Below are 14,711 nucleotides of genomic sequence, written 5' to 3' on the forward strand. Positions count from 1 at the left end.
TGATTTAAGCTTCTGCGACCTTTGTCCCGCTCCTCATTATTCTCAGTCTCAACTACAGTACTAATAAAATGCTGTGTGTCTCAGTTAGACACAAAGAAAATACAACCCTGCTAGTGTATCTTCCTGTAACCAATTGTGAGTCTGGTCAATGGCAGTCATTCTCAATAGTTGAATGTGGATGAGAGTCCGCCTTAGATGAAAAAAGGTAAGATAATGTTTACATTATTATGGGATTGAAATCATCATTGAGATCAAATATCTCTTGCCAATTTACAAGACCTTTTGAAATGTAAAGCATGGAAGCCGCAGAATTAATGTTTGATTTTAAGTGACAGACTGTCTGCGGTGAATATTAAATCAAGTTTTTCGACATGAGAAAACCTCTTGGAAGCGTGAAGCTTATGTCCTACATCACTCTATTATTCATAAAATACTGAAGGGGAAGCAAATACTCTTCTGGAAACTGAAGGAAAGTGCATGTTCTACACTTGAAAAAGTCACTTGGCTTTGTGGTACATGTCATTACTGACCACTAACACGTTGCTCACTATATACTACTCACATCTGGTAAATAACCCTGAAGGCCAAAGGTCACAGGTCATCCCACCCACTTTCTTCTTCTTGTCCTCCATTTTCTGCATGTCCTTGCACAATGCTTCTTATCCTCAAGCTTGTGATTCATGACGTTTTCTCTGGCCCGTGTCGACTCAGAATAAATCTGCGTCATTCGTCATTACAAGGCTTCATTCCTGAAGTTAATTCGCCCTAACTTTGTATTTCCTCCACATGTGGTACTGCAGGTCTGTATGAGTAGAGCAGAGGTGGAGGGAAAATGAGTCAACGCTGCAGCTCGGCATATTTGCTAATGTGATGAGCGTGAGCCAGGAAAATGGTTGTTTTTGTTCTTCAGCTAGTCTGTTCTGCATTTACAACTCTTCCATTTCCAGCCAGATAAAACATGACCCATTTTACAGTTCTAACCCCAATCATTACATAATTTCATAGCTTCTTTATATGTGTTTTTTTTCTGTGGATAACGGCTGCTAACTCTCCTACAGAAAGACCTTTAATAATAGACCTTAAAAGCTTTAAACCTTTCTTGTTCAGCGATGGCTTTTATTAAAAAATCTTACAGAATATTGTGTATGCAGCTCTTTTCATTCATACACAAGTTTTCACTTTTAAGAATTTTGCTACTACATTGTCTGTTTCAGCTGCGCAGAAGCTGTGTCACCTCCTGGGCATGAATGTAATGGAGTTCACCAGAGCCATTCTGTCACCAAGGATCAAAGTGGGCCGAGATTATGTCCAGAAGGCCCAAACTAAAGAGCAGGTGCTTGATAGATTTTCAGCTTGACACCAAGCATTTTTCTGAAATGATCCAGAGGCATTTGTGTGCTTTGTTTCCCATAAATACATTCTAATTGAGGAGGAAACCTTTGTTAATATTCCAGAAGACTAGTTGTTGGCAAAGTCTTCCCTCTTAGTAATGTGCAACATAATATTTACATTGTGTATGTATTAAATGTCATAATGATTAGATATGTTATGCTTCTGTATTTATTTATATCATTGCTTAACCATGTTACCGGTGAAAGTACCTGAGTAGCCTTGCGTCAAAATAAAAATGTAAATTCATTTCAAAGTTTCAGTATAAAAGTGTGCAAAATGGTTGCTTTGCTCAAATTGCTCTGTTTACATTGAATGACTGACAGGGACTACAAACGTTGAAACATTTAGAGGAACTTGATAGTAACAAAATTGACTTACATGTCACCTTGGTGATGTTTGTTGCAGCATTTCGACAGCTAAGAAGTCAAATGTGACTTAATGATGATGACCTTTATTGTCATCTGATGTGTTTCTTATTCCTGCGTGGACGTGTCTTCAGGCCGACTTTGCCGTCGAGGCTCTGGCTAAAGCGACTTATGAACGTCTCTTCCGCTGGCTGGTCCATCGCATCAACCGAGCTCTGGACCGGACCAAACGTCAGGGGGCATCTTTCATCGGTATACTTGACATCGCTGGCTTCGAAATTTTCCAGGTGGGTTTTTTTTTTTGCCCTCTCATGTTGTTTTGGAGCAGTATTCACTCAGAATATGTTTTTCCGTTCTCAGCTGAACTCCTTTGAGCAGCTCTGCATCAACTACACCAACGAGAAGCTGCAGCAGCTCTTCAACCACACCATGTTCATCTTGGAGCAGGAGGAATACCAGAGGGAGGGCATTGAGTGGAGCTTCATCGACTTTGGACTCGACCTGCAGCCTTGCATCGATCTCATCGAGAGGCCTGTTAGTGCCACTTTTAACTAGTCAGAATTTGATCCTCGTAATCGCTCTCCATGTCTTGTTTTTCCTTTTCTTGTCTGAGAAATGTGGCTCAGTTGTGTGTTGTTAATCCTTCAGGCAAACCCGCCTGGAGTGTTGGCGCTGTTGGATGAGGAATGCTGGTTCCCAAAAGCCACAGACAGGACTTTTGTTGAGAAACTGACCCAGGAACAGGGAACTCACACCAAGTTCCAGAAGCCCCGACAGCTTAAAGACAAAGCCGACTTCTGCATCATTCACTACGCTGGAAAGGTGCAGTTTTTTTTTGTTTTTCTGTTGAAGAAGAAGAGGAATTGAACACCCACACACACATTATGTGGCTCCGGTAGAACTGGTCCAATAAATGGCCTTCAGGTCAGAGGATTTTAGTCACGGCTGATCATGGTGGAATTCTTGTTGCTCCTCATGTCTTTTGGGCAGTAATGAAATTTTATGTGTGTACCCCTTCTAGCTCTGCTTGTGGGGACCATTTGTTGGAAAGCCACTTTGATTTGTGGCACCTTTTGCCAGTCCCCACTAATTTAAGCCTCAGTTTTTAGAATTAAAACTTCAAAATAAGTGGGTCATTATAATTGGGTTTAAGTTTGGCCTAGAATCCATATGTTTTGGATGGTTATGTTTAGTGTGAGAGGCTGGGGAAAGCATTATGGGTCGTCTCCACCAAGATAGAGATTCAAATGTGTGTGTGTTCTTCTGGAATGGCAGATACAAAAACAGATATGAATAATCACATTTTACAGAACTATATCTGATGCGTGGATGCATATTTTAACTTCAGTGTTTCATTGTAACAAAGTGACCAAAACTGTCCTGAATATCCTCCAAATGTCTTTCGCGGTTGTGTTATGTAACAGTGAAGCACATCTGCTAACCATTATGTGAACTTTCACACCACAATCTTTCAAAAACTCAGACCTAAGCTCAAAGAATGTCTGCTGTGGGGGGAATGTATTCCTGCCAGGAGCACAGCTCCAACGGCCAAGCGCTGCTTATGGGAATGCAAATCTAATGATTATTGAGCTTTGATCATTCTCGCTTCAGTATGACTGAAGTTTCTTCAGCATCAAACATATACTAGTCATAGTTGGTTTTTTTTTCCGTCAGTGTTGTTCATGACTTATCTAATGCTACATGATCAGATTTGTTTTCTATTCGTCTTCAGGTGGACTACAAGGCCGATGAGTGGCTAATGAAGAACATGGACCCGCTCAATGACAACGTAGCCACACTGTTGCATCAGTCGACTGACAAATTTGTGGCCGAGCTTTGGAAAGACGGTACGCCCCTGTTATCTAAGACCCTAAAGCTTTTGGTACAGTACGTGATGTGTACAGCGCAGGCTTACTCCTCTTGCTCTAACAGACTAACATCCTCATGTACCACGTGGCCAGGCATTATTAACTTGACGTCCCCCTTCCTGTCTTTTTCTGTGTTGTAGAGATTCAGAGCATTCAAAGGGCTTCATTCTATGACAATGTCACTAGTCTGGATGAGCCAGCAGGTGAACCAGTAGAGTGTGCACTAGCAGACCTGGGCCAAAATAAACACTAGTCAAGCTGCACAGCGAATGTGGGGCTTTTTAATGTGTAAAGTAATGAAATGATGAAGATATATTTTTGCCCAGATCTGGTGTTTGTCTCATGCTGTCTCATAGCGATGACCCCATCTGCTTCCAGGCTGCATGGCTCCATGTCTCAGCCAAAAGCAGTAGGAACTTATCTCGTAGAATGACGTATGTTTCCATGATCTGACGTGTCTCCTCAGTGTGGACAACGCTATTGGGCAATGATCTTTGCATTCTATGCAGTGCATCTCACTGTGTTGTACCATGTGATCCGCTTTAATACAGCGAAATCCAAGTTTGATGATTGAATAGTGACATGCATGTCTTGCTATAAAAAGGATGTAGTTACCTCAACCAACTCTGCGTCACAGTTTCACTCGTGTTGCCTTGCTTGTTGAATCTTTGCATTATTTTTCTCCTCCTAACAAAAGTCTTTAATGTGTCTTCAGTGTTGGCAATAGTGCTTTCTTTCTTTATATCAAGACTAAGTTTCTGTGTTCTTCAAGATGATTTTATCATTGTCCCTGATATAAAATGTTTGGTTACACTTTTATAAAGGTCTCACCAATGATGCGTTATTAGATAATAATGCATTTGTAAGGCTTGATAGACGAAGTTATGAATATTTGTAATTATGAATGACAACTAACTTTGAAAGTATTAGAAATCTAAGGTGAATAGTTTGAGGTTACGTTAGGTGGTGGGTCTTTCAGTTAAGTAAGGGGCCGCATTATATACTTCGACTGTTATGGGGGCGTCGTCATGGACAATGTGTATAAAGTTTTATTTTTATTTTCTTCTTAATATGTGTCATACATACTGAAATATCTTTTGAGGTATTAGAAACCCTGTAAATTATATCAAGGCACTTTATGTTAATCATTTTGAGGGACAAAAAATACTGTTAAAATGAGCACTTAACATTTCAACATAACTAAAAAGTTCATGTCATGCATGCATAGATGAATGAGATGATGCGGCTCCCCGGACGTACTTTGCCCCCATCACGTCTCTATAACTTCAATATTTAAGTTCACCTCTTATGATACTTTATAAACCTTATCTTAAGTCACCATACATAAGTATGAATATTCATTTCTTCTTCTATTAAGTCTTGCATTAATGATGCATCATAGAAAAAGTTTAAATTTAAAGTAAAGTGTGACCAAACGTTTTTATTATAAGTCAAAACTGGAATCCTTTGCAGCTATCTAAGATTGAAGTCTTGAATCAAAGATTATTATTTTTCAATTCGCCATGCTTTAGTAATTGATGGTGTCTCAACCTGAAAACAGAATCCTGCTTCATATCCATCAGCAGCAGTGCACAGTAGGTCTAGATCTTGGAATGCTGTTTCTAGATGGCTGCTTTTGACGATCATGTGCAGTGTCTCTATCATTCCTGTACATGTACTCAATGTGTTGCTGCTGCTCATGCACACTGATGTTCTGTCGTGACTTGATTTCACAATCTTGACGTTTCTATCTTCTCACCAGTGGATCGTATCGTGGGTCTGGACCAGGTGGCGGGGATGAATGAAACTGCATTCGGTGCTACCTACAAAACCAAAAAAGGAATGTTTCGCACTGTCGGACAGTTGTACAAGGAGTCGCTCACTAAGCTCATGGCCACTCTGAGGAACACGAACCCAAACTTCGTCCGCTGCATCATCCCAAACCACGAAAAACGAGTAAGTGCACTTCTGATGCGGTGAATTGTTAAGCTGCTTCTGTTCCTGATGGTGTGCTTGTCCCTCAGGCTGGTAAACTGGAACCTCACCTGGTTCTGGACCAGCTCAGGTGTAACGGAGTTCTGGAGGGGATCCGCATCTGCCGCCAAGGTTTTCCCAATCGCATTGTCTTCCAGGAGTTCAGACAGAGGTACGAATTGGACTGCTCTGTACTCTGCAACACTTATTTGTACTCTACATCTGAGTGTCACCTCCTCTCCCAGATATGAAATACTGACACCCAACGCTATACCCAAGGGGTTCATGGATGGGAAGCAAGCTTGTGAGAGAATGGTAGGCTTTGCTCTGTAGACATTTCCTCTCACAGGTAGTGTTTTTACGTGTGTGGTGTAAATCATTGGACCCATCTCACAAGATAACTTTCTCTGTTCTAGATCCAAGCCCTTGAGTTAGATCCCAACCTCTTTCGCATTGGACAGAGCAAGATCTTTTTCAGAACTGGAGTCCTGGCTCATCTAGAGGAGGAGAGAGACCTGAAAATCACAGACATCATTATCTCCTTCCAGTCTGTATGTCGTGGGTTTTTGGCTCGCAAGTAAGTGATCATGAGACAGAGTTTTCTTCTGATGTTTAACTGTCAGATTTTGCGTGTACATTGCACGTCTATTTTAAAAGACATTTATACAGAGATAACAGAATAAAGGGGCTTGATAATATAAGATAAAGTCTGGCCTGGTGGCCACTTGCGGTCTTGGATCAAAGTCCTTTGGTCCAGAATGTTATGGCCCACAAGCCAAACTCTCAGTCTGATCTCTTGTCCTCTAAGCACAGTTGTAAAATCCTTGGGTCTGTGTTTCCTTGTTTCCCGAACAGGGCATTTGCCAAGAAGCAGCAGCAGCTTAGCGCGCTGAAGGTTCTGCAGAGGAACTGTGCAGCTTATCTGAAGCTGCGTCACTGGCAGTGGTGGAGGCTCTTCACCAAGGTGAGCACATCAGCTGCAGTGTGATGGTCTTGATGGTGCAAACTTTATAGGTCTGTGTGATCCTTCACCACAGTGGTGGCTTTACGTGAAGGCCACAATAGAATGTTTTTATTAGATGCTGTATGATATGAAAGTTGTGGTTTGCTTTTTCTCCCAGGTGAAGCCTCTGCTGCAGGTGACAAGGCAGGAGGAGGAAATGCAGGCCAAAGACGAGGAGCTGATAAAGGTGAAGGAAAGACAACTCAAGGTGGAGAATGAGTTGGTGGATATGGAGAGAAAGCACCAGCAGGTAAAAACATCCACCATGTTTTGAACAGTAGCAAAAGGAAGATCATCTTCAGCAACATTTCTTGAACTTCATCAGCTCCTTGAGGAGAAGAACATTCTGGCCGAGCAGCTCCAGGCTGAGACAGAATTGTTCGCCGAGGCCGAAGAGATGCGAGCTCGCCTGGCTTCACGAAAGCAAGAGCTGGAGGAGATTCTCCATGACCTGGAGTCCCGAGTGGAGGAGGAGGAGGAGAGAAACCAGAGCTTGCAGATCGAGAAGAAGAAGATGCAGTCGCAGATTCAGGTCTGGACTTTCAGAACATTTCAGAACACTTTCCATTTGTAGTAAGAATGTTTTCATGGTTTCCCTGACTTGGTTGGCCTTTATTTTGGACTCAGGGTTTCAGACTGTATATTTTCAGAGTTTACAGTGCGTCCTTCTTGCAGGATCTGGAGGAGCAGCTGGATGAAGAAGAAGCAGCCAGACAGAAACTTCAGTTGGAAAAAGTGACAGCAGAAGCAAAGATAAAGAAGTTAGAAGAAGATATTGTGCTGCTCGAGGACCAGAATTCCAAGTTCCTGAAGGTGGTGTAATTCGTATCCAATTGTTTTTCTCCCTGCAAAATGTAAACATTAACTATTATTCTTCGCCCAACAGGAGAAGAAGTTGCTGGAGGACCGCATTGGTGAGGCGACGGTTCTGCTGACAGAAGAGGAGGAAAAGGCCAAAAACCTCAGCAAAATTAAGAACAAGCAAGAGATGATGATGGTGGACTTGGAGGGTAACTGACCTCATAGTTCAGAACACATTCCGATTCATTTTTAGTTACACTACATAACACACGTCGTCTCACCTGCATGCAGAACGGCTGAAAAAGGAGGAGAAAACACGACAGGAACTCGAGAAGGCCAAGCGCAAGCTGGACGCAGAGACCACCGACCTGCAGGACCAGATTGTCGAGTTTCAGACACATGTGGAAGAAATGAAGAGCCAGCTGACCAAGAAGGAAGAAGAGCTGCAGACTGTCTTGTCGAGGTCAGCAAACCTTGCCATAAAACTGTTGTGCTTGTGATGACTCGAAGCAAAACAAGTTGCCTGTATTTTTTCTATTTTCTGCGAGAAGATGACCTACTCCTGAAGCACAATGCAAGTCCACGTACACAACTGAAAGGAGTGATTCAAGGGTTATTCAGTAGATAGAAATGTTTGTGCAAGTGAATTGAAAGCAAAAACCCTCACAGAACTGTGCCCTGAGTCTTAAAAGTATCAAACTGTTCATTTGATTTTAAGTAACACAGGTTTTCAATAGTTGACAGATAAAAATTCGTGATTATTACAGCAACATCGTGACCATAGGAAGACCATTGCAGCCAAGTACTGCAGAGTGCTACCATACTGCCACCTTGTGGATGTACTGTTTAAAACGTGTATGTCAAGCTGATTTGCAGGTCATGTTTTTTTTTTTTAAATTCAATGTAACTAACACTTGTTATCAAATATTGTACAGATATTTCATTCCAAATTATTAAAAAAACATGTATCTGACTGTGGGGCTACAGTAAACAGGTTGTTGTGAACTTTGTGGGAATTTTTCACCTCAAAAATGGATGACATATAATAGTGAACCATACTATTGCAAAGTATTTATTAAATTCAATATTTTTGTTTCAGTTGTTGTTTATAAATAGAATTTCTCAACACGCTGTTTGTCTGTCACCTGCCAGGAGCGACGAGGAGGCAGTCCAGAAGAACAATGCCCTGAAGCAGGTGCGGGAGCTTCAGGCTCAGCTGGCTGAGCTTCAGGAGGATCTGGAGTCTGAGAAGATTTGCCGCAGCAAAGCCGAAAAGCTTAAGAGAGATCTGAGCGAGGAGCTGGAGGCTCTGAAGACTGAGCTGGAGGACACGCTGGACACCACAGCAGCTCAGCAGGAACTTAGGTGCCGTTTTATCCGTTGCAACCTTTCTTGAATTTGGGGTTCTGACTTAAGCTATGAAGTAAAAATTAACACGCAAGATGTGTGATACTAAGGTTGACATGTCAAATCGTCTGTGTGTGTTTATGTTGCATTATTATATCTGATGTATTATCAGAACAAAACGAGAACAGGAGGTGGCCGAGCTGAAAAAGGCCATTGAGGAGGAGACAAAAAACCATGAGGCCCAGATCCAGGAGATGAGGCAGAGACATGGCAGCGCACTGGAGGAGCTGTCCGAGCAGCTAGAGCAAGCCAAGAGAGTGAGTGGCCTGTGTGTGCGACACAGTATTTCACCAGTTAACCAGTGTATTTGTGTCTCAGTTTAAGGCCAACCTGGAGAAGAACAAGCTAACTCTGGAGAATGATAACAAAGAGTTGGCTGGCGAGGTGAAGAGCCTGCAGCAGACAAAGACCGAGTCGGAGCACAAGAGGAAGAAACTGGAGGCACAGCTGCAGGAGTTCATGGCCCGGGCCACCGAGATGGAGCGGACGAAGGGGGACCTGGCGGAACGCTCCCACAAGCTTCAGGTCATCTACACAGCAACGCAAAATTGCCACACTATTTTCTCTAGTTTTGCCTTTTTTTCACTCAATCACTCCAACTCTGCATGTTCAGGCGGAGCTGGATAATGTGTCGGTCCTGCTGGAGGAAGCCGAGAAGAGAAACATCAAGCTGGTCAAGGATGCTGAGAGCGTGGGAAGCCAACTACAAGACACTCAGGTGCAGAAGAATATTTCACTGTATCTTCGTTGCTGCCCAGCACTATATTTTGTGTATTTCACAATGTAGTATTTCAGTACCGAGCTGACTTATACAACTATACTATTTGGTTGTGTGTTGGTGTTTTGGCAACTTGCTCTGAAGAATGCAGGACTGTTTGTAGCATTAGCCACCACGCTAACCGGTTCTGATGTGGCATGACGTCGGTTCCTGTGACTCGATGGGTATCGATGCTGCGCCGTCTTTTTGCTTTGTTGTTAAAGAGTTGTATTTTTCCACATTTGTTGAGTCACTTCTTATTCTGTTCTTATATATTTATATATATTTGTTATTTGCTTTATTCCATGTCAAACTGTTTAATAGTTTAGATTGTTTGTCATTGCAGATTGCCTTTTGAAAACAACGATCTTTTATATTAACATCTAATCTAGCCTGGAATAATCAAAATCAAACCCGGTGGAGAAAAAAAAGTGGTGTTTCTTTTTTCCCTGACCTTTTGTGTGCTGTGGCGTGCGCAGGAGTTGCTGCAGGAAGAAACCCGCCAGAAGCTGAATCTAGGCAGCCGTGTGCGCCAGCTGGAGGAGGAGAAGAACACCTTGCTGGAGCAGCAGGAGGAGGACGAGGAGGCTCGGCGCAACCTGGAGAAACAGCTGCAGTCGGTCCAGGCGCAGGTAGGAGGCGCCGTCTGACGTGATCACTAACAGCCATTGTGTCATCGCTGCGTGGGTTTGTCGATGCTCCTGACCGACACCTCATGTCTGTGCTCATACGAAGAGCATAAGTTTCCTGCTGTAGATTACTGAGCTGTGTCAGTGGAGAAATATTCAGGCAGAATTTCATCATTTGTTTGCTTATTAATAGTGTGTAAAGTAACTTTTGTTTAGAAAGTGAGGTGTAAACTAGTGATGCTGCTCAACTTCTTTCTCATGTAGGCACAAATAAACCATAAAATATGCAAAATGAAATCCTATTTCTTCTTGCATATGTGTTTCTATTTTGAATGTTTAGTTTTACATTTCAGGCAAGACTAGATCTTGGTCTTTGGTCCGACTGTATCTGCCCAGCATGATAATAGGTTTAACTGAGCAAACACTTGCAGCTCTGCGAGACAAAGAAGAAGCTGGAGGAGGACGTTGGAGCAATGGAGTGTCTGGAGGAGGTGAAGAGAAAACTCCAGAAGGATGTAGAGCTGACAGCCCAGCGTCTGGAGGAGAAGGCCATGGCCATGGACAAAATGGAGAAGACCAAAACCCGACTGCAGCAGGAACTGGAAGACCTGATGGTGGACCTGGACCACCAGAGGCAGATCGTGTCCAACCTGGAGAAGAAGCAGAAGAAGTTTGACCAGGTGTGCTGGAACACTTTGTTGACTTTGAATGTTGACCATCTGATTGGTTGCTGTAGTTGTTGGCAGAGGAGAAGAACATTTCAGCACGATATGCTGAGGAGCGGGACCGTGCCGAAGCTGAAGCCAGGGAGAAGGAGACCAAGGCTCTGTCCATGGCCAGAGCCCTGGAAGAAGCTCTGGAGGCCAAAGAGGAGCTGGAGAGGTTCAACAAGCAGCTGCGGGCTGAAATGGAAGACCTGATGAGCTCCAAGGACGATGTGGGCAAAAATGTGTGCCTCCTTCCAACGACGACCGCTGCTTCCTCCTCACTGCCATAATGACGTCCCGCTCTTCTGTTTCTAGGTGCATGAGCTGGAGAAGTCCAAACGGGCGCTCGAGCAGCAAGTGGAGGAGATGAGGACTCAGCTGGAGGAGCTGGAGGACGAGCTGCAGGCCACAGAGGACGCCAAGCTGCGGCTGGAGGTCAACATGCAGGCCATGAAAGCTCAGTTTGACCGAGACCTGCAGGCCAGGGACGAGCAGGGCGACGAGAAGAAGAGAGCGCTGGTCAAACAGGTGCGTGCAAAGTGACTCCAAAGTGATGCTGAAGTTTGACCAGGATGCCACTCCTGAGTGATTGTCTGCTGTATCTCCAGCATTCCTTCATAAATACCATGAAGTTATGGAGCATGATAGTCTGTAGTTAGACTCCAACCTCTGTTTTTGCAATCCTGTGGTTGCATGTGATTTAGGAAGGTGTGAAAACAAGTCTGTGTTTAGGAAGCCAGCAATATTGAAATGCTCTGTGATAGCATTGTTAATATGATTCAGCTCCTGAGCTACCTGAGCGGCTCTTTCCCCAGTTTCATGCGGCTCTGATCGTTTATAAGACAAGAAAGTAAGAGCTATTCCGGTGAAATGTCAAAATATTGTTCAAAGACTTTCGACTTGCGTTTAACTCAGAAACATAACGTGCTCCCTCCCTGGCTTGAAGCCCGTTCATTGCCGATGTGAGTCACGAGACTTGGACCGTCATCAGATCCACGATCAACACGATTTACATGACTTAACTTCATGTTTCACTTTGTCATTCCCTAAACTAAAGGTATAACATGTGTGTTCACCTATTATTCATTGTTGATCCTGGTGACGTCCGTTAAATTCAGTGGAGTGAAGATGAGACGCTCCAGTCTGCAGCGACCGGGGCCACATTTCTATCTACGCCGCTTGATATTTCGAGGAGGATCACAGTAAAATGTATGAATTTTAAAAATACATGCACAAGAGACATACACCGGAAGCGAACGGTTCACAGGGATGTGCTTTAACCGCTGTACTGCCACTAAGTCACGTGACCAGCTGTTCGGGTGAGGTTTACAGCCTGACATATTTGTAGGACGTGGCTCTTTTCAGCAACACAGCAAAACAATGTGACTCTAGTAGAAATGTGCATTTTTCATATGCTGTTCTGACAAAAATTGTACTTGGACACGAGAGTAGATGGGTTTTCTTGGTGATCAGGTACGAGAGATGGAGGCAGAGCTGGAGGACGAGAGGAAGCAGAGGACTCTGGCTGTGGCCTCCAAGAAGAAGCTGGAGATGGACCTGAACGAGGTGGAGGGTCAGATCGAAGCAGCCAACAAAGGCCGAGACGAAGCGGTCAAACAACTCCGAAAGCTCCAGGTGGGTGAAACTCCGGCGGGTGAGGACGGGACATGGGATTCTTGGGTCTATGATGTTCTCCCTCTCTGCTGCAGGCCCAGATGAAGGACTACCAGAGGGAGCTGGAGGAGGCCCGAGCCTCCCGAGACGAGATCTTCACCCAGTCCAAAGAAAACGAGAAAAAGCTGAAGAGTCTAGAGGCGGAAATCTTACAGCTACAAGAGGTGAGAGTTTCAAGGAAACTGGCGTCGTGTCGAGCGTGTTGTTTGACTCTCCTGTGGTCCAGGACCACGCTGCGTCAGAGCGAGCGCGGCGCCATGCCGAGCAGGAGCGGGACGAGCTGGCGGATGAGATCTCCAACAGCGCCTCTGGAAAGTCAGTGTCTCCTCCTACGTTGTCCTTTCATTGAGTTCATAAGGTTGTGTTCTGCCACTGCTTCGACCTGGGGACGTAAACAAACCTGCTTTCAGAACGTCGCTGCTGGAGGAGAAGAGAAGGCTGGAGGCCCGGATCTCTCAGCTGGAGGAGGAGCTGGAGGAGGAGCAGGGCAACATGGAGCTGCTCAATGAACGCGTGAGGAAGTCCACGCTGCAGGTGAGCGCCAACTGAATTGAGTCTGGTACTGAGACGGAAGCTCTCCGTGCTGTATGAAGCTCTTTGGTTGTTGATGTTGACATGTCTCATACAGTAGTGATGGCAGGTTCACATGTGTGACAGCACGACAGAAACATGAAAATCACCAGTTTTGTAGTCACACTTGTCCTCTTGTAAAATGTGCTGTAGCTGTTACTGTAGCACATTCTGAATTTGCGTGAGAGCCGCGGAAGCGTGGCAACCGCGACATTGGCCTCCATTGAAACTGCATTGAGGAGGAGAGGCTGCTGCGTGAAAATCCTGACAAAGTTACTGGCTTTTAACTCGCCATCCTGGCCAAACCGTAGAGTGTAGACACATGAAAATGTATTTTTTTATTTATTGCTATCTGCTACGGTTTCTGAGATACAACCATTTGTTCTGAGAGTATGAAACTCTTCTGTCTGAAGCAGAATGAGTCAGCAGGTCTCAGCTGCAGCATGTGCATGGCGGTGGCGCACGGTGCATTCACGAGCTGTTTAGCAGCGTCTAGTGTTACTATCGCTGTTGTTCTGACGTCATGGATTGAGATTGTGAATATGCTTTGGTTCATTGATCCAACCCAAACCCGTCCTTCTCTCCTCCTGGACCTCTGACAGGTGGACGCCCTGAACACGGAGCTAGCTGGAGAGCGCAGCGCCGCCCAGAAGAGCGAGAGTGCTCGCCAGCAGATGGAGCGGCAGAACAAGGTGCAGACGCCGTAATGATTCAGTCCCCGCTCACATTCCAGTCATGGTTTCTCACCAGAAGAACTCAAGCTGGATTATCTCTGAAATATGATTTCATATGATGGTTGTGATGAGAGTGAAGCCGCTTCACTGCACAACTTTATAGACTCCAACTTTTCTTTTTGCTTTTAAATTTTTATAACAATGAGGTGACCAGTGCCACGTGTATTCAAACAAACATGATGTTGTCTGTGTGATTCTCATGGAAACAACTGCCCCTCGTTGAAATGCAGGAGCTCAAAGCCAAACTTGCCGAGCTGGAAGGAGCCGTCAAGTCCAAGTTCAAGGCCTCCATCACGGCCCTGGAGGCCAAGATCCTGCAGATGGAGGAGCAGCTGGAGCAGGAGGCCAAGTAAGTTGCTCCCCGCAGCACAACCGCACGCTCAGCTGACAGAAAGTGACGTCATCGATCCCACACCTTCAGGGAAAGAGGATCGGCAAACAAGATAGTGCGGCGCTCGGAGAAGAAACTGAAGGAGGTGATGATGCAGGTGGAGGACGAGCGTCGCCATGCCGACCAGTACAAGGAGCAGGTGAGCTGGAGTGTCTCCCCTCCACAAGTGGACCCCCCCTCACCACTGTCTCACACCGCCCCCTTCAGCTGGAGAAGTCCAACTCTCGCATGAAGCAGCTGAAGCGTCAGCTGGAGGAGGCGGAGGAGGAGGCCACCAGGGCCAACGCCTCCCGCAGGAAGCTGCAGCGGGAGCTGGACGACGCCACCGAGGCCAACGAAGGGCTGACGCGGGAGGTGAACTCCCTCAAGAGCCGCCTCAGGTAACTGAAGCTGGGATGGGTCATGGAGAAGTCGCTGGACAAGGAGTGGACCCGGAGGA

General features: G+C 45.1%; 1 protein-coding gene across 5 annotated transcripts in view; it reads left to right on the forward strand.

Annotated features, from left to right (window-relative positions):
• LOC128754946 (myosin-10) overlaps positions 1-14,711 on the forward strand; it is a 30,178-nt gene that overhangs the window by 14,285 nt on the left and 1,182 nt on the right. For all 5 annotated transcript variants that reach the window (XM_053857957.1, XM_053857955.1, XM_053857956.1 and 2 more), the window contains 31 exons: positions 1,215-1,333; positions 1,892-2,044; positions 2,118-2,291; positions 2,406-2,579; positions 3,490-3,604; positions 5,388-5,581; positions 5,650-5,771; positions 5,845-5,914; positions 6,016-6,176; positions 6,455-6,563; positions 6,721-6,852; positions 6,928-7,134; positions 7,278-7,415; positions 7,489-7,612; positions 7,695-7,866; positions 8,556-8,768; positions 8,923-9,067; positions 9,129-9,335; positions 9,424-9,528; positions 10,047-10,199; positions 10,628-10,876; positions 10,933-11,145; positions 11,219-11,431; positions 12,377-12,538; positions 12,613-12,741; positions 12,804-12,892; positions 12,988-13,111; positions 13,750-13,839; positions 14,112-14,230; positions 14,303-14,411; positions 14,480-14,652. In XM_053857957.1, the coding sequence (XP_053713932.1) occupies positions 1,215-1,333; positions 1,892-2,044; positions 2,118-2,291; positions 2,406-2,579; positions 3,490-3,604; positions 5,388-5,581; positions 5,650-5,771; positions 5,845-5,914; positions 6,016-6,176; positions 6,455-6,563; positions 6,721-6,852; positions 6,928-7,134; positions 7,278-7,415; positions 7,489-7,612; positions 7,695-7,866; positions 8,556-8,768; positions 8,923-9,067; positions 9,129-9,335; positions 9,424-9,528; positions 10,047-10,199; positions 10,628-10,876; positions 10,933-11,145; positions 11,219-11,431; positions 12,377-12,538; positions 12,613-12,741; positions 12,804-12,892; positions 12,988-13,111; positions 13,750-13,839; positions 14,112-14,230; positions 14,303-14,411; positions 14,480-14,652 (4,657 nt within the window). The remainder of the gene's footprint in view (positions 1-1,214; positions 1,334-1,891; positions 2,045-2,117; positions 2,292-2,405; positions 2,580-3,489; positions 3,605-5,387; positions 5,582-5,649; positions 5,772-5,844; positions 5,915-6,015; positions 6,177-6,454; positions 6,564-6,720; positions 6,853-6,927; positions 7,135-7,277; positions 7,416-7,488; positions 7,613-7,694; positions 7,867-8,555; positions 8,769-8,922; positions 9,068-9,128; positions 9,336-9,423; positions 9,529-10,046; positions 10,200-10,627; positions 10,877-10,932; positions 11,146-11,218; positions 11,432-12,376; positions 12,539-12,612; positions 12,742-12,803; positions 12,893-12,987; positions 13,112-13,749; positions 13,840-14,111; positions 14,231-14,302; positions 14,412-14,479; positions 14,653-14,711) is intronic.

This window comes from Synchiropus splendidus, chromosome 2 (assembly GCF_027744825.2).
Source record: "Synchiropus splendidus isolate RoL2022-P1 chromosome 2, RoL_Sspl_1.0, whole genome shotgun sequence".
Classification (NCBI taxonomy): Eukaryota; Metazoa; Chordata; class Actinopteri; order Syngnathiformes; family Callionymidae; genus Synchiropus; species Synchiropus splendidus.